General features: G+C 43.0%; 1 protein-coding gene and 1 non-coding gene across 5 annotated transcripts in view; one reads left to right on the forward strand and one right to left on the reverse strand.

Annotated features, from left to right (window-relative positions):
- Positions 1 to 4201: 4201 nt before the first annotated feature.
- The window catches only part of frem1b (Fras1 related extracellular matrix 1b), a 42510-nt gene continuing 24210 nt past the window's right edge, over positions 4202 to 22501 (forward strand). Inside the window, exons 1-17 of one of the 4 annotated variants that reach the window (XM_038297221.1) lie at positions 4202 to 4345; positions 6196 to 6499; positions 6601 to 6876; positions 6947 to 7041; positions 7137 to 7396; positions 7545 to 7741; positions 7870 to 8193; positions 8363 to 8471; positions 8544 to 8675; positions 15552 to 15896; positions 19224 to 19366; positions 19437 to 19633; positions 19722 to 19812; positions 20257 to 20424; positions 20490 to 20698; positions 20848 to 20941; positions 22172 to 22424. In XM_038297221.1, coding sequence (XP_038153149.1) covers positions 6658 to 6876; positions 6947 to 7041; positions 7137 to 7396; positions 7545 to 7741; positions 7870 to 8193; positions 8363 to 8471; positions 8544 to 8675; positions 15552 to 15896; positions 19224 to 19366; positions 19437 to 19633; positions 19722 to 19812; positions 20257 to 20424; positions 20490 to 20698; positions 20848 to 20941; positions 22172 to 22424 — 2836 coding nt within the window. In that variant the 5' untranslated portion in view covers positions 4202 to 4345; positions 6196 to 6499; positions 6601 to 6657. Of the gene's footprint in view, positions 4346 to 5786; positions 6500 to 6600; positions 6877 to 6946; positions 7042 to 7136; positions 7397 to 7544; positions 7742 to 7869; positions 8194 to 8362; positions 8472 to 8543; positions 8676 to 15551; positions 15897 to 19223; positions 19367 to 19436; positions 19634 to 19721; positions 19813 to 20256; positions 20425 to 20489; positions 20699 to 20847; positions 20942 to 22171; positions 22425 to 22501 lie in introns of those variants that run through there. The other 3 variants (XM_038297219.1, XM_038297220.1, XM_038297222.1) reach the window with 3 other exon arrangements.
- On the reverse strand, positions 18754 to 18863 carry LOC119791284. Its single transcript, XR_005281831.1, has one exon. It is a non-coding gene; the product is annotated as a U5 spliceosomal RNA (small nuclear RNA).

Here is a 22501-nt window from a genome sequence, read left to right on the forward strand (position 1 = left end):
TTAAATGTGTATAACTGAATGTAGAGCGAAGTAATTAGATATATTTTTGTGGGGTGGCCAGGCTGTAGTACAGATATTTTTTAAATTTACAGCCGGACATCTTTGGGTGACCATGTGTTAGATACATCAATAAATAACTATTACATAAAGTTATTCATAGTAAATATATTCATCATATGTAACATTTTCATATTTGGCAATATATTTTGGCCCTCCCTGTGCCTCGGTGATGACATGACAATGATTTCGAAAACATCTAGAAACGCCACACTTGGTGTTTCACGAACCCTGAGAGGGTCAGAACCCTATTTTGGGAACCCTGGTCTAGTTTGATTGAAGGCCATGGATGAACAGAGCAGAGAGACGAACAGCCGCGTCACACTTCAGGACCCTGGTCTTCTTTAAACAGACCAATCAAGTCTGAACCAACAATACCAGACAGAGGCAAACCACCACTCCTCCCATATCCCTCCGCTCATATAGTTCCTTTATTATTGGTAAACAACAACCCCCAAATGTAACAAAAAAATCACCGGCATGAATGGCAAAAATAAATTGCATCATTGTCTTTATTTGCATTAACTTGTATTTTATTGTAGTTCAAGCATCAAAGATGTCGCTTTAACACATAAAATGTTAATGCCTTCATTATATGAAAACAGAACCGATTCCAGATGGACGCTGATTGACCATCAGACACTGAAAGCTAAAGCTGTTTCAGACAAACAGCGGGACTCACTGAACTACTATGAGCGGTCCAGTCAGCCGAGGCTCAGATGGTTCCTGATAACCAGAAGTCCAGTCCAGGAGTTCCACAGTCTTCTGATGGGGACCCTAAACCAACATTTGCATAGAGATAAACCTGTTCCACCCTGATACCAAGTCTGTTCCGGTCACAGAGTTCGGATCCAGTTCATCTGAGGTTCTTCTAGACCTTGAAGGATCTATGAGACAGATCTTAATCAGGTTTAGTTTCACCTTGACAGAAACCGAGCAGCTAAAGTCCAGTTCAGCAAAGTTAAGGTTTATGAACATAAAACCAGCAGAAACAGAGAAAAACAGTTCCAGTACCTCCAAAGTTAAAGACTATGTATGTGAAGCTAAAGTTTGTCCCGAAACTATTTTTCTAAAACTAAAAACAATCATTTGAAAATGAAAAATAATTATGTTATTGAAAAAAAATACATTTCTGAAGCTGAAATTAAAAGTTTAAAACTAGCTATTAGATGCACATTTTTTCAGTTTCAAAAATTACACAAAAATTATAATACTACTACTAATAATAATGATAATAATAAAGATGAAAACAGTTTTGAAACAAAGAAATATTTAAACAGAAAAAGGCTTTAAAACTGATAAAAAATATATCTGAAACTACTTTTCATAAACCACTTTAAAGATGTATTCAGGAACCATAGGAACTTCAAAGCATCAATGTTCTATGTAATGTTGTTCTTTATATAATTGGTATATAAATATAGTGTGCTTCATGTTTTCATCATTCAGGACCAAACCTTGAGGGTCGGGGCTCCTTGTATTAAATTAAACAGCTTAGAGTCATATTTTACTAAGTTTAGGTGAGTTTTGGTGCTTGAAAAGTTTGTAATTTCTAGATTGCAACGCTTCTGCGGTCCATTTTCAAATGTTTTCATTAATCTTTCATAGAACATCACCTTTTGTCATGATCTTGCCACACTGGTGGCTGGGCAAATTGCTAATTTCATTCACCTGCCTAGCTCTAGTTTCCAATTTCCACTCATCTAATCCACCTGCTTCTGCTTCTATCTATAGGGTTCAGTCCCAGCCATCGGGTCCAGATTATTGAGGTTGAGATCATTGCTGATGCTCTTGATTATCATGTTCTCATTGGCCAGTGGTCGGAGTGTTTTTTAGTGCTTTCGGGGTGTTCCTGTTATCCTGACCTGTTCTGCCTCTCAACCCCTGAGCATGCCTGTTCCCCTATGAATGTTCCTCCTGAACTCTCTGTGGACTCCTGAAACCCTGAACTAGCCTGTTCTTGTTCTGATTGGTATCCCTGACCGGGCTCCGGACTCCTGGACCTCTGAGCCTTCCTGTCCTGATCTAGTTGGCAGCCCTCTGGCTGGATCCTACCATGTTCTATTGAGATGGACTGAACAGATAACCAGGTAGGTGACTCACATAGAGGATGGTGTTTTTCCCCAACCAGAGTTTCCAACGATGGGCTTTGCCCCGCTGCAGATCCTCCTGAGAATTTAAAATAAATGCTTTGAATTCTCCCACTGTATGTCAAGCTTTGAATTGTGGGTTCTACGTTTTGAGCTTGTGACACCTTTTGTGCATACAAAGTTGTGCTTAAAACCATGAGCCTCAGGCCCAGTTCGTACATGAGGGCCCAGAACCACATTTTTACAATCCACAAAGTTCTGTCTGTGTTTGCAGCTTTCTGAGGTTTTCTAAGTTTCCTCCAGGGTTCTTTTGTTTTTCATCGATACTGAAGATGTTGCAGGTTGGACTGAACCTGTGTTAGAAGCTGGTCACTAAAGCTGCATAAATGATAAAGAGCTGCAGAACGCAGATGAGCTGATCCAGTTTTAGAAATCCAAACAATCAGAACCTTAATTCAAAATGTAACCGTTTTAAAGCCAAACCAATTATATTTATCATTATAAATAATGATTTGGGATGTTTTGACATTCTGGTTACCAGCACCAGGGTTTCCTGATGGAACCAGTTCCACTGGGAGGTGACTGGATCACAGTAGGGATTCAACAGGCATCTGCCAGAGATCAGGCCAGTACCAATTTCTGCTTCTGGATCCATTCGCCTTCATGTTAAACAGTAAGTCTTCTTTTAGAAGGCGACACTGTGCAGTAGTTCTAGTTCTGTTTTTCTTTGGTAAAAGACAAAGATCCTTCAGCTTTTTCTATGTCCAAAAATGATCTGATTCATCCAGTTCATCCTGCCTAAAACAGCCTTTTCTGACTGTACCTAAGCACACTGTTAATCTAAGAGTCAGAAGTTGTACCGGGTGGATTTACCACTTCCTGCTGATGCCGGTTCTTCCATTAACCCAGTCAGAAACTGGGCCAGGAGAACGCTCTGCCTCCTGATGAGGACAACAGACCGGAGGAGATGAACAGAACTGGACTGGGTCATTGAGCCTGCTGTTAGACTGACAGGACAGAACTTTACTGGAGAGGAAACCTTTCCTGAAACTTTTTCAGAAGAAACTCTGAAAAGTCTCAGCTGATGATCGACCACCAGCTGCAGCATGAAACTCTTGGAGGTCCAGGTCAGTATGGTTCATGTTACAGTAAGCAGATCAGTACCTGAACCAAAACCAGAATCAAGTTGGACTTGGAGATCTGTGGATGCTCAATCAGCTTATTTCAGTTTCCCATGTCTCCTGTAAGACTTGTGAACACCTTCTGATCATTTAACATTTATTTGCTGTTTACAGCTTCATCCAGATGCAGGACAGGAAAATGATATCATTTATGATAGCAAACATCAGACTACTGTGGAGAAGATGAAACTGTAGGAGATATTTAACTCTTCTGACAGAAATAGACTAGAACAAATTAAACTAGCAAAGTTTCCATCCACAGATTTTTGAGATGAAATCCCAACAATAGGATTATATAAGATTAAATGGAGTTTTGTTTGCAAAACTGCCAATAAAATACAAAAAGGAAAAAGCCTAATGGAGATAATTTGGCTGGTTTTAGTAAATGAACTGGAACCTCAACCCTATCTGCCACATCATTTTTTTGGTTCAGTATATCTACAGGATCTTGTTTCTTGTTATGTGTTTGTATTTGACAGTTGCGACAGTGGCCTCGGTTGAAGGAGTTTGCCCTTTTTTTTTTTTTTTTGTCGGTTCAAACCCTGGCTCTGGTTTTCAGGGTTGTTGTGTCCATGGTCAAGACTTCATCTGTCATTGAGCCCCCGGGCAGGACCAGATATTTAGTGGAATCCTCTTTTCTGAGCTGATCCACTTTCTAGTCTTTTTTTTTTTTGGGACTGTGTTTTTCCTGGAAACTTGTCTAAAGTGTTTGAAGAGCTCAAGGAGGAAGCCTCTGAGTTTCAGATCAGAGCTGGTCTCTCTGAGGGGCATGAGTTATTAGTTTGACTCCCAGACAGACAAACACGACTGAAACACCACAAGTCCTGAACTCTGTCAGCCCACTTCCTGTCTGCCCTCCCTCTCTCTCTGCAGCTTCAGGACAGCCTCTCTCGTTCACTGCTCCCCGTTTTCAGAGCATTGCAGCCAGATGTGCGGAGGAAGCAGTGAGCTGCTGAGCTGTTTTGAAGAAGATCGTTCTGAGTAGAAGGAGGTGAACAAAAGCAGCAACAGCTTCAGGTACGTTATGCTTTCTTCTAAAGCAGCTCCTTTATCTTCTGATTGTTTGGATCATGAAGCTCTTAGAGTGAGTCTGTCAGATTCACTGGCTGATCTAATAATCTTGGAAAGTTTCACTGCAGCTGCAAACTGACCTCAGCTCCAACAGATTAGTCTCATCCTGCGGCCAGAATGTAGAGTTACTGAAAGTCACTGTGAAAAGGAGAAAGGAGGATTAAATAAAATGTGGCTGAGACAGATGATTCCAATCCAGATTGAGTCCTGAAGCTGGATTCATGAGGCAATGAGGAGAAAAGATGTTTAGAAGATATTTAGTTTGACACCCACAGTACAAAAAGTCACCAGACAGATTAAAATCAAAGTTCCTCATAGAAAGATCAGGAGAGACTTCTAATTTCATGCCTCTATTAATTAGAATATTCTGAAACAATCCGAGGACTCTGGAGTCCTGACCGCTGGGATCTGTGATTCTTCAGGCAGGAAGGTTTCCTGATGTTCAGCTCAGAGGAGTGGTTAGCCCCTCTGGGTTTACAGACCTGTAGGATGGATCAGGTGGAGCAGTTCTCCAGATATTTGTTAAAAAAAGGAGCATCCAGTCTCTGCAGCCAGCCTCTGTCATGGTGGGAGTTTGTTTTATGATACATAACTTTTTCTTCAGCTTTACCGAGCTGAGGAGATGATGTTTTTAAACTCCTCTACTGTGTTTGCAGGGTGATGGTGTGATGATAGAAAGGTGGAGGACATTATGCTTAACATTTGTAAGATGATCAAAAAATACATTCTAGGTTTTAGCATGGTAGATAGAGAAGACTTTAGAGAGTTAGTCCGCTTCATAGAGCCGTGCTTTAACTTTCTTCAGAGCAGCCAAACCAACTGCGTCCCGCTGCTAACAGCACAAAGTCTCCTTTAGTTCTTTAATCTCTGCAGAACATTAACATTGTTAGCATCCATTTAATTGAACAAATTAGGAAATCAGCTCTTTAGGAAAATTGCTGCTTATGAATTAATCGTTAGTCGACCGATGAGACCAATCAATTTAGAGTCATTCATGAACCAATAACCTGAAGGTCTAATTGACTATTTTTTTTTTATGAAAATGAAGGAAGAAAACGTAATATCGACATCAAGAATCTCCTCCAAATAATTGGTACCCATCATATCAGGGATCTGTTCGACCGATGTCGAATTGATCTGTATCGGCGTCAGCCTTGAAAATCCTTTATCAGTCCATCATTATTGGAAATGTTCCCAAAAAGTTCCTTAAACTCCAAGCTCTATTTTTTTACATGTTTCTCTTCAGCGTAGAGATAATTCGTTTCTCTAAGAGCTCCAGTCAGTGAACCGATAACAAGAGCGGGACCTAAGGTTTCCACACAGGTCAAAGGTCAGGCCGGTTTTATCTCCTCGTCCAGCTGGTTGCTTCATCCTGCTGACCTGGTCAGGACCCTACCGGGGGTAGGGCTGGAAGCTGGGCGGATGTTTTCTGACACTTTGTTTTCAGAGCTGAATGTGATCTGAGGTGGACGGACTGAAACTTTATGCTGCGGCTGTGAAGATTCTTTATGTCCAGCTTGTTGATCAGAGGATTACTAATTGAGAGGAGCTGAACCTGAGTGGTTCGGACCTCCTTCTGCTGCCAGTATTTCTACACGTTTAGTTTCTGTTGGTGTTTTAGGGGTCAGAGGTCAGTCTCCAGCTGTGGGTGTCGTGGTTTCTAAAGATCAGCTTCATTTTTTGTTCTGAGTTCAGTTTGAGCGGTTTCTCCTTCTTCTAAACCTTCTTTAGAACCAGGAAGTCCTGCTGCTTTTTGCTTCCTACCGAACCGGTGAAATGTGACTCTGTTGGTGCAGGTGCCAGTCCTGCTGGATTAAGGACATTCAAACTGAGAACCGACATGCAAGATGGATCTATTTCATGATACGGGACGAAGTTTAAATCACGCTCTGTTCATCAGAGGTTCTAGCAAACACTAGCAGCTTCAGACGGACCACAGTAACCCAAACTTCATGAACCAAAAGGACTTTAGCCAAAAGGCAACAGAATCTCCAGTTGGGTGTGCAGATCCTTGTGCTGTATAGTGCAGGGTAAGGGTTTTGTGCACCTGAGGCCGCTGCCGGATTGTTGTTCCCTTTGCTTCTGGTCCTTCCTGCCTTGGTGAGTTCCCAGCGTAGCCTTAGAGATGTTTTCCCTCCTTCCAGCTGCATGGAATCACTCTAAAGCCTGAACCGAGATGTTTCTTCATGTTCTCCCTCCAGGTCCAAGGTGACGATAAAGTTCTGAAGTTTCTCAGCTAGCCCCGTAAAAGTGGACCCATGGCTTCTCTGGCTCTAGTTGTGCTCCTCATCCTCGGGGTTCCCATCAGCTCCGGCTCTGTGGTGCAGGTGAACTCAGGCGTGCAGGTCCTCAGAGGTGGATCGGTTTCCATCAGTGAGTCAGTTCTAAAAATCCGAGTGGATCCGAACTCTAACTGTAAGGTGGAGGTGGTTTTGAACGAGCCGGTGACCCAGAGGGTGGGGAAGTTGACTCCACAGGTGAGGGGAGCATAACTTAGTGGGCCAACTGGGAATAGTGTAGTGGATTTACTGGGTTTCTGCTCTGCAGATGTTTGATTGCAGTTTCCTGAAGGACGAGGTCCAATATGTCCACAACGGGAGTCCTCTGCTGGATGATGACACGGTGCTGCTCCGAGTGTACAGGTAGGACATTACTCTGAGCGGAACCAAGCAGACTTCTGTGGAACCCGAACCCAGTCCTGTTTTTCTCTCTAAGACTGTCTGGTTTCCCTCTTCAGATTCACAGCCTTAGAAACGCAGGTGGAGATGGTGGTCCTCCAGGTCCGGGTGGTTGATGAGGGATCCGGTGTGGTGCAGCAAGGCAGCACTCCATTGGTGGTTTCTGGGTTCTTTGGTTTGTCCAACACCATCAACAGCACTGTTCTGAGCATCAGGGTTCCAGAGGACCTGGTCTGCACCATTAGGCTGATGACCGCAGAGACCCAGTTTCCCATGGCGGGTCGGCTGGTCCGTGAGGAGGACTCGGTGCTCCGCAGAGGTTCGGCAAACCTGAATAGAGCTGGTTTCTGACCTTCATCCTATTGACATGTCAGATCTGAGTTTTTATTGTTTTTCATAAAAAAAGCTTAGAACAGAACAAACCAGAACTTATGGAGAAATAAGTTGATGTTCCTCTTCTCCTGCAGGCCGTCAGGTGGAAGACTGCCCTGGAAACCAGCCGTGTCTCCACCATGTCACTGAGGTCCGGTTCCTTAAAACCAGCTGCCAGGACTTCCTGAGCTCCGGCCTGAAGTACCAGCACCTCAGTCCTCCATCCCCCAGAACCGATTATCTTCCAATCCGGGTGGAGCTAAGGGAGCAGGGGACGAGGAAGCTGCTGGAGGTAAGGCAAAGGGAACCATGCAGATGTTTGATCCTCCCGGACAGACACATGTGAATCGATCCTCACACACAGTGCTGATTTCCACACACTTCAGGACGTCACAGATTTTACTGCTCCCTCTCTCTTAGTCTCAAGCATTTTGGCTGCCGGTTCTGATCAATGGAGCTGTACCAAATCAGCCCCCAAAGGCCAGCTTTATGGCCTCCTTCATCCTGGAGGTGGACCAGTTCATCCTTACCCCCTTCAGTACAGCAGCACTGGATGCCACAGACTCGGAAACACAGCAGAACCGGCTGGTCTTTAACGTCACGGTGCCTCCAGCGGACGGATACATCACACACCTAGAGGACCACACCAAACCCATCCGGTCCTTCACCTGGCTGGACCTGCATGACATGAAGGTGGCCTACCAGCCGCCAAACAGCAGCCAGAGCATCCGCCAGAACCTCCAGGTACCATCCAGGTTCAGACAGCAGTGCCTGGTTCTGTCAGTAAGAACCAACACTCTGACAAATGTCGGCATGCAGCAAATCAGGTTCTAGTTCTGATCAGAATAAACAAACTGTTTGGGGTTTTGAACCAGCACCTTAGAACCGAGACAAAAATCTGTTTCCTCTTTAGGTTGAGTTCCAGGCGATAGATGGATCCTTCATGAACAGCCCACCTTTTCTGGTCCACCTGTCCATTAGGGCGTCCGAAACAAACGCACCCAGAGTCTCGTGGAACATGGGTATGTTTGATTTTCCCTCAGCATCGATCAAAACTGCAATTTCTGACACCCGACCGGACGCGTCCCCCTCAGGTCTGAACCTTCTGGAGGGTCAGTCCCGACCAATCACATGGGAGCAGCTGCAGATCGTGGATAAGGACAACATTGATGCCGTTTACCTGGTGGCTGTGGACGGACCGGTGCACGGGCGGCTCAGTGTCAGAGGTGAGGGGCCAGAGGTCAGGGGCCGCTGCATTCAAGACAGCTGGGAAATATGCACACCTTTCATAATCTGACCAATCAGGAAGCGAAGCAGCTTTATAAACTTTGACCTCGGCCCACCTTTATTTTTATTAACATTTGACATTTTTGAAAAATCCCAACTTGGGATTTGCTGAGTCTCTCTCTCAACACCCTGATTCTGATTCCAAACTGGGATCAGAATCAGGGTGTTTACAACAACCGCTCTCTAATCTGGATTTGGATAAACTCCCAGGATTTAGAAATGATACATACATGGATTTTAGTGGGTTAAGTTAACAGGGACATTTGCAGCTATATGCATCAGAACCAACATTCCTTCAAATAACCCCCCCTTTCAGCCCTGGTTTCTCCTCCTCGGTCTTCTGCTTCTTTCCACCCTCTTACCTCCATCATCTTCTCTCCTTTAGCAGCATATGTCCCCTGTCCCTACACGTGTTTTTTAATCAGGTGTAAAATGGGGCCGGGGTCACTTTGCCAGGGGCCACCTCTGACCCCCCCGTCCCCCTCCTGTCCATGTCTGTCCCTTCCACACCACTGCCACTGTTTGGAACAGCAGATTGGAGCCACGGATGGCTTTTCATGGCACCGTGCACACAGAGCAGCTGCATCGTCTCTTTCACCCCCCACCAAAAACACACACAGCCACACACACATACTGTGTTCCCGACATACCTTATTACAAACAATACATTGTATTGACTTTAACTCTTTTTCAGTCGTTTCTATGACTTAAAGTTGAATTTCTCCAGTCCCTAAAAATGTCAGGACCAAAAAATGTCAAAGTCCTCACTTTACTAGTAGAATATAAAAAAACATGTTGAAACTAAGCTCTAAGGACAGTAAACACACACATATATATTCTATGTGTTCCTATACTTACAGGTGCTGGTCATAAAATTAGAATATCATGAAAAAGTAGATTGATTTCAGTAATTCCATTTAAAAAGTGAAACTTGTATATTATATTCATACATTACATACAAACTCATATATTTCAGATGTTTATTTTGTTTAATTTTGATGATTACAAATGACAACAAATGAAAATCTCAAATTCATCATATCAGAAAATTAGAATATTGTGAAAAGGTTCAAAATTGATGGCCCCTGGTGCCACACTCTAATCAGCTAATTAACTCAAACCACCTGCAAAAGCCTTTAAATGGTCTTTCAGTCTAGTTCTATAGGCTACACAATCATGGGGAAGACTGCTGACTTGACAGTTGTCCAAAAGACGACCATCGACACCTTGCACAAGGAGGGCAAGACACAAAAGGTCATCGCTAAAGAGGCTGGCTGTTCACAGAGCTCAGTGTCCAAGCACATTAATAGAGAGGCGAAGGGAAGGAAAAGATGTGGTCGAAAAAAGTGTACAAGCAAGAGAGATAACCGCACCCTGGAGAGGATTGTGAAACAAAACCCATTCAAAAATGTGGGGGAGATTCACAAAGAGTGGACTGCAGCTGGAGTGAGTGCTTCAAGAACCACCACACACAGACGTATGAAAGACATGGGTTTCTGCTGTCGCATTCCTTGTGTCAAGCCACTCTTGAACCACAGACAGCGTCAGAAGCGTCTTGCCTGGGCTAAAGAGAAACAGGACTGGACTGCTGGTGAGTGGTCCAAAGTCATGTTCTCTGATGAAAGTAAATTTTGCATTTCCTTTGGAAATCAAGGTCCCAGAGTCTGGAGGAAAAGAAGAGAGGCACTTCATCCACGTTGCTTGAAGTCCAGTGTAAAGTTTCCACAGTCAGTGATGGTTTGGGGTGCCATGTCATCTGCTGGTGTTGGTCCATTGTGTTTTCTGAGGTCCAGGTTACAACGCAGCCACATACCAGGAAGTTTTAGAGCACTTCATGCTTCCTGCAGCTGACCAACTTTTTGGAGATGCAGATTTCATTTTCCAACAGGACTTGGCACCTGCACACAGTGCCAAAGCTACCAGTACCTGGTTGAAGGACCATGGTATCCCTGTTCTTAATTGGCCAGCAAACTCTCCTGACCTTAACCCCATAGAAAATCTATGGGGTATTGTGAAGAAGAAGATGCAATACACCAGACCCAACAATTCAGAAGAGCTAAAAGCCACTATTAGAGCAACCTGGGCTATCATAACACCTGAGCAGTGCCACAGACTGATCGACTCCATGCCACGCCGCATTGCTGCAGTAATACAGGCCAAAGGAGGCCCAACTAAATACTGAGTGCTGTACATGCTCATACTTTTCATGTTCATACTTTTCAGTTGGCCAACATTTCTATAAATCCTTTGTTTTTATTGGTCTTCAGTAATATTCTAATTTTCTGATATGATGAATTTGAGATTTTCATTTGTTATCATTTGTAATCATCAAAATTAAACAAAATAAACATCTGAAATATATGAGTTTGTATGTAATGTATGAATATAATATACAAGTTTCACTTTTTAAATGGAATTACTGAAATCAATCTACTTTTTCATGATATTCTAATTTTATGACCAGCACCTGTATGTAAACCTTGCATTGACTTCCATTTATTTCTAACCTGAATTTGTTCCCCAAACTTCTGGGCCTCATCAGAACCTGTGGGTCCTCACAATGCAATAAATGTGGAAAGTCCCCACTCTTACACCAAAACACCCACACACACACACAATGAAGAGCTTCGATGGGTGTGTGTGGGGTGGGGGTGTTTGGGGGGTCCTTATCAGATGAAACAACACGGCTGGCAGATTCCAGAACGATCACAGTCATAACGATCACAGATCACATGGACATTTTGTGATGCATGTGACCTTTGATCTCTCAGGGGGCGGAGCTGGAAAGTTCTCCTTAACCTGGATGCTTTTTGGCTTGATCAAGTTCTGTTTATACCAGAGGGGTCTGTAATGGATCCCCAGGAAGGAACCAGGCTGAACCAGGAACTACTTGGATCAGGACCTAAAGCTACAATTCTGCTTTCAGTTAAGATTTGATCTATAAACGCTGCTTCCCCTGGGATGAGGATGTATGGGTTACCTGGACAATTTCACTCTCAGACCAGATCAAGAACCAGTCCTGGAGATAAGTTCCAAACCTGGTGGATTTAAGGTTTCGATGCTAAACCTTAAATCCACTCTCAGGAGAGCAGGAACCCGATCAGAACAAAACTGACTCCAACATCTGGTTCCAGAATCAGATCTTTATCTAGTTCTGAGCTGCTGTTCCCGCTGCAGTCGAGGCAGCAAAACGTCTATTATCAATCCTTTAGAACATCTGAGAAATGTAGTTCTTCCTCCTCTTTCTCAGCTTTGGATGCTGTGTGTCCTCCAGGAGGTTGAGCGTTTCCAGGATGCTGAGCGTCCTCCATGAGGCTGTGTCCTCCAGGAAGCTGCAGTCGATGCAGCAGAACCTCTATGATTAATACTTTAGAACATCTTAGCAATGTAGTTCTACCTCCTCTTTCTCAGATTTGGATGCTGTGCGTCCTCCAGGAGGCTGTATGTCCTCCAGGATGCTGATCATCCTCCATGAGGCTGTGTGTCCTCCAGGATGCTGCAATAGATGCTGAGTCTCTGAGGAGCAGGCTGACCCTCAGAGCGTCAGCCCTGGACAGTCACTGCCGGCCCATCCAGCGCCTACAGCCAAATGGACGACTGCCCGTCTCTCTCTTTCTCTCTCCCTCCGTGTTCCGTTTCTGCCAGTTTGGGCCTGCTGCCCAACGCCACCTTTGGGCCCAATTACTGAGTTGTTTCCATCTCTGGGATGGAGAGCCGGTTCCCCTCGGTACTCTCTCTAATGAGGTTCGGGCTTGCGACCGTTCGTCTCTCAATCTGTCGGCTGACCTTGGCCTTCTGTCTCCCTGGCACAGGAAGGCAGGAAGTCCCCGTCCTCGGAAAGGATGCCATGGCGTGGCCCAGCGGTGTTCTCACCCCGTCGTGCCTTCAGGCGGCGACACAAACCCGGTCGTTCTCAGTGACGGTGGCAGCAGAGGAGGGCGGGAGCTGAAGATGATAATTAAATCAAAGTGTGAGGTTCCGACTGGAAGCGGTCCACCGACAGCCGCTCGGGTTGGCTGATGGTGCCGCTCTAACAGATGGACGCGAAGACACTTACTTCATGTAGGACAAACAACTTTTTCATGTACTGAGCAGCAGGAGATAAAGAACTGGTCCAAATGTTTGGGGGTTTTTTTGTTTTTTTTACGCTGGCAGAGCTTCATTAGAAACAGATCTGCATTTTTTAAAGCAGCTGAAGAACCGGACCTAAAGGTCAAACATCAGGAGGGTCACAGCCATGGTTCACCTGGTTCTCCTTTAGTCCCCCCCTAGATCCTCTCTTCTTTTCCACTGGTTCCCCTATAGCTTTATACTGGTTCTGCTCTGGTTCTGTTCTGGTTCTCTCCTGGTTCTCCTAGACAGACTTATCAATAATGACTTCCTGTTGTGATTCTTCCTGTTTTTGTCATGTCATTGGAAGCTGGTATTACTCATCTTGACTGGGTCTGTTGAAAATGGGTCATCTGAGCATTAATGTCCGTCATCCTGTGTGGTTCAGGAACAAAACCATAGATCCAGTTCTTGGATTGTTTAATTGTTTAATGGACCGGATCGGATCTGACTGCAGCCGATATGAAGCCTCACAGCCTGCAGAGCTGTTATCAAGCAACATTTGTATTTAATGCATAAAACATCAGCAAAACGACAAGAGGGGAATTTTATGAATAGATTAGAGCCCCAGGAAAAAAAATATGCAAAATATTAATTTTAAACAAAGAAGCATATTGTGTTGATTTAGAATTAAACATAGAACAGAATAGAATGAAACGGACCCGAGTGAAACCAAACTGGACAGAACAGGAAAGAACTGAATGGAGCAGAAATAGAACAGAACTAAATAGAAAAGTTTACAAAGTGTGGGAATGGAGGATGGATTTCACATTCAAAGGGATGTGATCCCTGAGTTATGTGGGGACCCAAAATATGATGTCAAATTTATAACAGTAAATGCTGCATGAAAAAAGAAGGTGTATCAGTTCTTTAATGATTTACTATTGATTAATCGGATTAGTGAGCCTCTAAAAGATACATATGATTTCACTCTATATTTATTCATACATATAAATTAAAGTATTTACATTTTCTTTAATAAATTGTTTCATTTTTTAATACATCGTTTGAAATTTATTTTTATTTAATGGGATGTTGAATTACTTAGTTGTTCATTTTATAATTTAATGGTATATCCATCCATCTTCTCCTGCTTAGTCCTTGTCAGGGTCACGGTGGGGCTGGTTTCTATTTCTGGCAGTCCATGGGCGAGAGGTGGGGTACACCCCAGACAGGTCAACAGTCTGTCGCAGCAATTTAATGCTATAATCATTTAGAAAAATGCAACATTTGAATCATGTATTTAACAAATAAATACATTAATGTTACACCTTTTTCTTTTAAAGTGAATGTATTTGTTGGGACATCCAAGTTTATGTATTTTTATGTCATATTTTGGCCCTTCTATGATTAAAAAAAAAAAACGTCTCCTGTCCCCCCAGTGGGTGTCTCTCAAACCCGGTTTTTAATGAAGCCTAGACAGAAGTTCAACTGAATAAACTGGATCACTTACCCTCATGCAATCAGAGGCTCACCCACCTGTGAATCATCCAATCAGCATCCATCCGCACCTCCTCGTAAACCAATTAGCATCCAGAGTTCAGTGTAAAATTCTTTGATATCACAGCTCAGCCTGCAACCCAACAAGCATCAGAATTTGATTACATTTTAGACTTTGATTCTTAATACCCTGATTTAACCTCCTCCATCATTTTTCTCCTCCATCCTGACAAGCTCCATCTGGCTCCTTCTCTAAGCTGCTGTCTTTCCCCTCTAAAGTAAAACCTTAGACTGATTCTGCATCCTCAGCCGGTCTGGAGGAAGGCCCCCATGTTTAGCCTGGTTCTGCCAGAGATTTCTTTTCAAGGGTAGTTTTTTTTTCTCCACTGTCACTTTATGCTTGCTTATCGTGGAGGTTCATACGAACCTGCGCCTTGTTACAGCTGGCATCCATCTTCATACCATCTCCATTCCACCACCATTTTCAGCCCGGGTGACTTCATTTAGAAGCTCATGAAAGTGATCAATGTAAATTTCAATGTTAATGTTTGCCGCCAAAGCCTGAGCACCAAAGACTTAAAATATTCTTTCAATTTTCAAATTTTCAAAACTCTACCTACTTTTGTGAGTTTTTCAGGTTGAAATGAGAGGCAGCTCATAGAAATCTTTTCGTTGGGTCTGCTGACCCTCGACCTGGTTCTGGACTAGCATTAGATTATGAGTCAGAGTTCCCGCATAATGAGCCGTTTCTTTTTTTTTTTTTTTTTCACAATAAGACATTAGTAAAAGATATGAATTAAAGCCTTCATAATTTTATTGCATTTTATATTTAAACATGTTTGTTTTGCCCAGCATTTTGACCAGAACATTCTCTTTAGAACCCAGATGTATTCTCTTAGTTGAATTCAATGAAACATAGCTCCTTCTCAACCGTCCAGTTCCAGGCCACAGAAGCATTTTTTCACAACATAAAAAATAAATATGAGTTTAGATCTTTTAATCCTGTAGGTAAACTGGTGGTTCTGCCCAGATGATGGGTCATAACCAGCCGCTAGAACTCCCAGACCTGGTCTTTAACATCAGAAAGAAATAATTTGAAATCCATGGGCAGAGACGGAGAAACTGGTCTTTAATGGACTTGTTAGCCAGCCTGCAGTCTACTGCTTTGCACACCTGCTACCAGGCCAATTGTTCCTTCTCCCTGGTGGAACCAGAGCTGGAACCACAGTCGGATCCCTGATGGTCTGATCTCTGCCCTCCCACAGGTGGGAAAGCCTTCATGTTTCGTGTGCGGGACCTGAAGGAGGGTGTGGTCATCTACCACCACTCTGACAGTGACTCCACCCGTGACCACATCGTGTTCCGCATCAGCGACGGCCGTCACAGCATCCGACACAAGTTCCCCATCAATATCCTGCCCAAAGATGACTCCCCACCCTTCCTCATCAACAACGTGGCGGTGGAGGTGCAGGAAGGCGGGACGGTGCAGCTGCAGGAATACATGCTGCTGGCCTCCGACCTGGACTCCAGCGATGACTTCATCCTGTACCAGATAGTGTCCTCCCCACGTGCAGGCCAGCTGGTGAGGAAAAGCTCCACCCAGGAGACAGGTGAGGCTGAGGAGCCATGTGATTGTCCGCCAGGAGGTGTAATAACCACTTTGGTCCACTAGGAAAACTCTGGCATTTTTACTGTTTGGCTCCTAAATGTCACAAACTCAGGTTTTATTTGGCCTGTCTATTTACACATGATGGTCAAGGTCACATGACAGCCTGTTTTCCAGTGTAGTCCTGTTTCTCTGACTCTGACTGGCTGGATGTGCTCTCTTCATCCTCTGACATGGGAGTTGGCTCAGAGCTCGTCTGCCTGGCTGTGTATTTCCTGGATGGGGACCCCTTTTACTTTTGTTTTTTGTATCTCTGCTTCTGTCTCCTTGAACCCCAGTCGGCGTCAGCAGATGGCGGCTCACCCTGAGCCTGGTTCTACTTGAGGATATTTTCTGTTAAAACTTAGTTTTTCCTCTCCACTGTCGCTACAAGCATGCATGGTATGAGAGATTGCTGAAGACTCAATGAGTCGATGCAATCAACTGATTTTCCTTAGATAGAAAACTTTGAATCAATTCAAAAGCTATATAAATAAACTGCATTGAATTCCTTCAAGTAGAAAAAAGGAAAATGGCCGACAGTCCATTAATTGATTAGGAAAATACATTATAGACAAAGCACCTGGATTTAGATTAGTTTAAAGACATTTTTAGCCAAAGAATGTGTGATATTTTCTAAATCTTGCTTCAGGGATGTTAGACAGTCTTTGCTATAAGATCTTCCATATCAGGTAAAGCTGTGATCAACACTTCTGCAAAAACAGCCAATTTTCTTCACCAGTATGCAAATGTAACATTATTACTGTTTTATCTAATATGACATTACATCATAATGCTTTTGATGCATCAGTTTTCAATTAATTAGTGCTTGTGTTACAGTGTGATGTTTGGTTTATATGATGAATAATTGTAACGTCGGTAAATAAATCTACCTGAAAAGCCCTGATTTAAAAACAGGGAGTTCTGGAGCTTGGCCTCTTTTATAGAGTAGTCCTGTTTCTCTTAATGTGACTACCTGTATGTGCTCTCTTTCCTCCTCTGACGTGGGAAATGGCTTTGAACTCTGCCTGGCTGTGTGTTTCCTGCACAGGGCTGCATGTCGAGCTGGTTGACAGTTGCCTTTTGTATCTCTGCTTCTTTCTGTATGTCTTCACTGTGTCCTTGAACCCCATTCAGCCTCAGCATATGGCCGCTCACACTGAGCTTGGGTCTGCAGGAGGTTTCTTCCTGTTAAAAGGGAGTTATTCCTCACCACTGTCGCTACATGTATGCTTGGGGATTTCAGAAGATTCAATGAGTCAATGCAATCAGCTGGTTTTCCTTAGATGGAAAGTACCTTCAGATGAAATATGTTGGGAAATCGCTCTATATATAAACTGATTTGAAATGTATTGAACTCTGACAGTTAGTTTGTACCATGATTGTGTTAAGGGTTAAATTCTTCAGATTCATTTCTGTTTTAAGTCATTTTTCAATGTGCATCTTTGAGGTTCTGCTGCCCGTGTTATGCGGGCTGCCAAGTTTCTATCTATGTGTTGATATCACGGCTTGAAAAGCAGTAAGACTTACTCTCCAACAGCTACGATTTTGATTCATAATAAAAACATCAGTGTTTTTCTGTTTGATATAGGACGAACCGTGTGAGTTCCTGTTATTACCTTGTTAGGATAACCTTGTATTTCGGGCTTGTGTGGAGAAAGCTGCAGCTTTAGACTTTTTAGGAGAGCCAGATGGAACTGAGGTGCAGTTTTCACTCAGACAATTCTAATAAATGCAGGAAACACCCTGAGAGGGTGATGCTTGAGGAAAAATGGGGGGGAGTCTTTTGTTCAGGGCTCCTACTTTATCTGGCCTTGTAGTGGTCCAGTGCTGAGGTTAACTCTTTATCTGTATTTTGCGCTGAATACCAATAATTTGGGTAAACTTAACTGGAATAAATTCTGATGATGTTTTTCCTTTTATTACTGACAGTACACTACATCACAAATAAAGAATCGGCTCTCACTATTGTCTTAATGAATTGTAAACGGAAGTGTTTTGCTAAGGAGACACTGAAATATTCAGCAAAACTAATAAATGTTCATTATCTAAATACATATTCTAAAAATATTTGTATATTTTGGCTAAAAATGTAATTAACATGTATAGAATAAGAGTTTCTGTCTTAAAATGTTTGCTTTGCTTTGGTCATCACCTGGACCGTTTTGTGAGATTAGAAAAATGTCCATCTAACAAAGTCTTTCAGCCATAGATCTAAAAAAAGAAAGTATTTTTGTTTTGAGATTGCTGCAGTAAGCAAGAACAAAATTTTGTTAGATCATTGACAGTCTTTTGAAAAAAAATTAATTCAAATATGTGTACTATCAGTGTGGTTAGATTATTACACTTGGATAAGACTTTAAAAATCAAGGTGTATACAGTACTCTAAAAACAAGAACACATACCAAGTACAATTGTCTTATCATAATAGTAGATCATTATACTTATTTTGAGTCGAATATCCTCAAAAGACAATTAATAATCTAAAAGAATATAATCTTGAAAAGCACATCAGTCTCAGAACTAGATCAAAAATACCTTTTTTAGATCTAGGTTTGCAGGACTTGTTTAGTTGGACCCTTTTTGTAGTGATCAACCATCAATTATAATAATAATTGAACTTTAGTGATCTCACATTCTCTACCTCTGCATTTAACCCATCCCCAAGTGGATGGGTTAAATGCAGAGTTGAGCAATAGGGTGTTAGGGGTCTTACTCAGAGACCCAGAGTGGCAGTCTGTGGGAGTTGGGTTCAAACTCACAACCTCAGGATTCCAAGCTTTATGCCCTAAACACTAGACCGCCACCCCCCATAAAAAGATCACCCTACCTCTCATAAGGGCTTTAAAAAATTAGGACAACTCTTGTTCGCCTGCACAGAAACTTTTAGTAAAAGGTGAAAGATTTATACGATCTAAAGAGAAAGAAGAGTGCACAACGAGACAATCTAAAGAGCTGCAAAAATATTTGGCCAAACTAATAAATTTAGGATTTTCATTATGAGGAAGTAAGATTTTTAAAATTTTATTCTAACTTCTCTTTAGAAATGTCATCAAAAATGATTTCAATGTTGTGTTTTCCACATAAAGTAGGAGAATATTTGCTCTTTCTGCTCCGAGAATCTCCAATAATAGGCAAATGAGTAGGAGGTCTGAGGAAATCAAAGGTCAGAGACGTATTTAGGAGCCAAACTGTGACCATGAGGCGACGGCCACTCTGGGTATGATGAACTCATCACTCCTGCAGATATCTTGTGGATTTCTCAGATTGTCCCTGGTTTGTGTCCCAGCAGTTGTTCCTGTGGACAGTTTCCTGCAGAGAGACCTGATCCAGGGTCAGATCTACTACCAGCACTCAGGAGACGAGACCTTTGAGGACTCCTTTGACTTCACGCTCTCTGACCGCCACCAGCCGCCCAATCTGTCACAGACATACGTGAGTCGGACTTCCTGATTTCTGGGACAGGAGTGGAGCTCCTCTGAGACCTGCTGTCCTGTCCCTGCAGACAGTGGTTGTCCAGGTGTTTCCGATGAAGGACCAGCTGCCGGTGGAGGGTCCTGGTACCGTCCGCTCTCTGACCGTCAGGGAGACGGATGTCGTCCACATCTCCAGGTCTCAGCTGCTCTTTATAGACAGAGAGAACCCGGATGCTGACCTGACCTACACGATCACGCAGTCTTGTTTCAGCCCGCTTCAGCACGGGTAAAGAACCGCTGTATTGCAGGACTGGTCCATTAGCTTGTTTTGACCCGGTCCAATCATTCTGGCTTTTATCTTTCTTCTCCTTCAGACTGATGGATGCAGGACGTCTGTTCTACACAGACAGCACCAACTCTATGAAGAAGGACCACATGGTGCCGATACTGAGCTCCTTCTCTCAGGTAAGCAGATCCCATCAAAAATTCACACAATTCACATCAGAAACTGTTTCTAAAGGAACCAGAATGGTTCAATTCAGGTTCAAATGGGTGGACCCCTTCGTCTGTTGCAATTTGCATGTTTTCAAAACAAAAACAAGGCTTTGTTGGGCTACTGTATAAAACCTTGAACCCAACACCATTCCTGACATTTTGAATTGAAAAAGCTTCCTGGATGGGAAGCGAAACATCTTCAAACAAAGGTCCAACTTCATTAGTCTGTTTATCCGAACCAGCTCTGAAGAGAAAGTCCCATTCTGTTTATTCTGAAGTTCTTCTGATCATAGATTTTACAGACCTGGATGGACTGATAGCAGGTCTTCGTGTTCTTTGAAGCTGAGCTAAATCAGAACCAGGTCTTCAGGTTGTGGTTCTGATCACAGAACCCTCCTCCCTCTGTCCCCGCAGCACGCTGTGAACCACATGAAAGTGGCCTTCATGCCCCCAGTGGAGGACATAGGTCCAGACCCGCTGTTCGTTCAGTTCGTGTTCTCCGTCAGCGACCACCACGGCGGAACCGTCTCCGGTCTGGTCTTCAACATCACTGTGACGCCCGTGGACAACCTATCTCCTGAGGTCAGAGCTCCCCCTCACAGTTTGGTTGATGTGGATCTTTTGGTTAACTGAATCTCGTCTTTCAGGCCTTCACCAACCTGCTGCGGGTGGAGGAGGGAGGGAGCGCCTTCGTGACAGAGGAGCACCTCCAGGTTCAGGACCGGGACACCCCTGATGCAAAGCTGCGGGTGGAGGTTCAGAGGATGGCGCGTCACGGCCAGTTGAAGCTGCAGGGCGAAGTTCTGCTGAAGGGAGGCGAGTTCAGGCTGGCTGACCTGAGAGGACTGAGGCTCAGGTGAGTCACCTTCATCAGGGGTTGGTCTGGTCTGCCTCCAGCTGAGCAGAACATCTGGATCAGACGGTGTTAGTGACTGAGGAAACCTGCAGCCTCAACCGGGTATCAGACTGCTGCTGTCTCTTCTTCTACATTCTGCTGCTTTTCAGATACATCCATGATGACTCTGAAACCAGCGAAGACGAAGTTGGTCTGAGAGTGACAGACGGCCTGAACTCTGTGGACGTCCTGCTGCAGATCCAGGTCAGTCTGTAGGCGGTGACATCATTCAGACTCACCGGTCTGCAGGTCCGATTGTCCTGATCTGGGAAACATCATATGTTGGATGATCAGAAGGATGTTCTTCCTACATCTGTTAGGATTCATATACCTGAATCCAGTTTGTTCCAGAAAAATCGAAAGGTTTCCTGTTCAATATGGAAAGAATTGTGTTCCACTATTTTTGAAAGAAAATAAAAAGTTGGAAAAAAGGAAATCTGTAGAAAATGTTTTAAAAATTGAGCTTTAAAAATCTAAATGAAGAAAAGGTTTAGAGAGTAACTTATAATGTGTAGGTGAAAATTCAACACATTTTTATGGCTTGCATTACTATTTTTCATTACATTTTGCTTTTTGTATTGTATTTTGTAACAACAAAATTTCAAATGTTATTTTGACCTTTTTTAACACAAGATCTTGTTTTGTACTCATGTTTTTTTTAAGATACTGTTTTTTTCAAAACATTATTTATATATTATAATGTTATTTAAATATTAATTTAGTATTTTCTCATAAGTTTAATTTTGCCTTCATTTTATCGAGATTCTGTTGTTTTTTTTTTAACAGAAATCAATTCAAAAACAAAATTAACCTTTTATTTTTTCAAAAGTTTTTATTACTTTTTAAGTTCCATTTTAGAGATTTTATTGGGACTTCTCTGTGTGGATGTTAAAAACAGCATCTCTGTTGTTCTGTACAGACTTGCCAGAAGTGGAGAGGATTAAATCTGTAAACTGGGATTTGAAAAAAAATGCAATTTCTAAAAATCAGTCTCTCTCGAAAATTTTTTTTTAATAATAAATCTGAAAAATCAATGGAAAAAATTTTATCAGAAATAAACATCCTGAGATTGAATCATTTGATCAAAGATCCTGTTGTTGTGAGCAGCAGCACGCTGGAATAAATCAAAATCAATAAGTCATTTTTTCTTGAAATAAGTGCATTTGTTCTTGCATTCAGGAGATAAAAGAGACATCTTGTCAATGGAACAAAACAATTTACACTTAAAATAAGAAAACACAATGGCATTGTCTTATTTCAAGTGCATCTTATCTAATTATCTTATTTTAAGAGTAAAAATACTAATTTCATTGGCAAGCCATCTCACTTACTCAAATTAAGGGTAAATACACTTAATTTAAGAAATGTTACTTATTTCTAGATAGTTTTTCCAGTGCAGGTCCAGGTTCACCACCAACCTCCTCCTGTCTTTAGGTCCTGCCAATGAATGATGAGCCCCCTCAGCTGGGCGGGGGTCTGCGGGACCAGCTGAGCTGTGTGGAGGGCGGGCGGGTTCAGGTGACGGTGGACTATCTGTCAGCCACGGACCGGGACAGTGAGGACTCCAGGCTGACCTACATGCTGGCCCGCAGTCCTGGCAGAGGGGAGCTGCAGAGAGGCGGAATGATGACAGATAAGTTCTCCCAGCAGGATCTGCTGCAGGGTCACGTCTACTACGTCCACTCAGGTTAATCCGTGCTGCGTTCAGGGCCTGTAGGTTTTCTGAGGTGGAGCTGGAGATGCAGAGAGTCATGCAGTCGTTCT

Source organism: Cyprinodon tularosa, unplaced genomic scaffold (assembly GCF_016077235.1).
Source record: "Cyprinodon tularosa strain WSP-4 unplaced genomic scaffold, ASM1607723v1 ctg385, whole genome shotgun sequence".
Classification (NCBI taxonomy): Eukaryota; Metazoa; Chordata; class Actinopteri; order Cyprinodontiformes; family Cyprinodontidae; genus Cyprinodon; species Cyprinodon tularosa.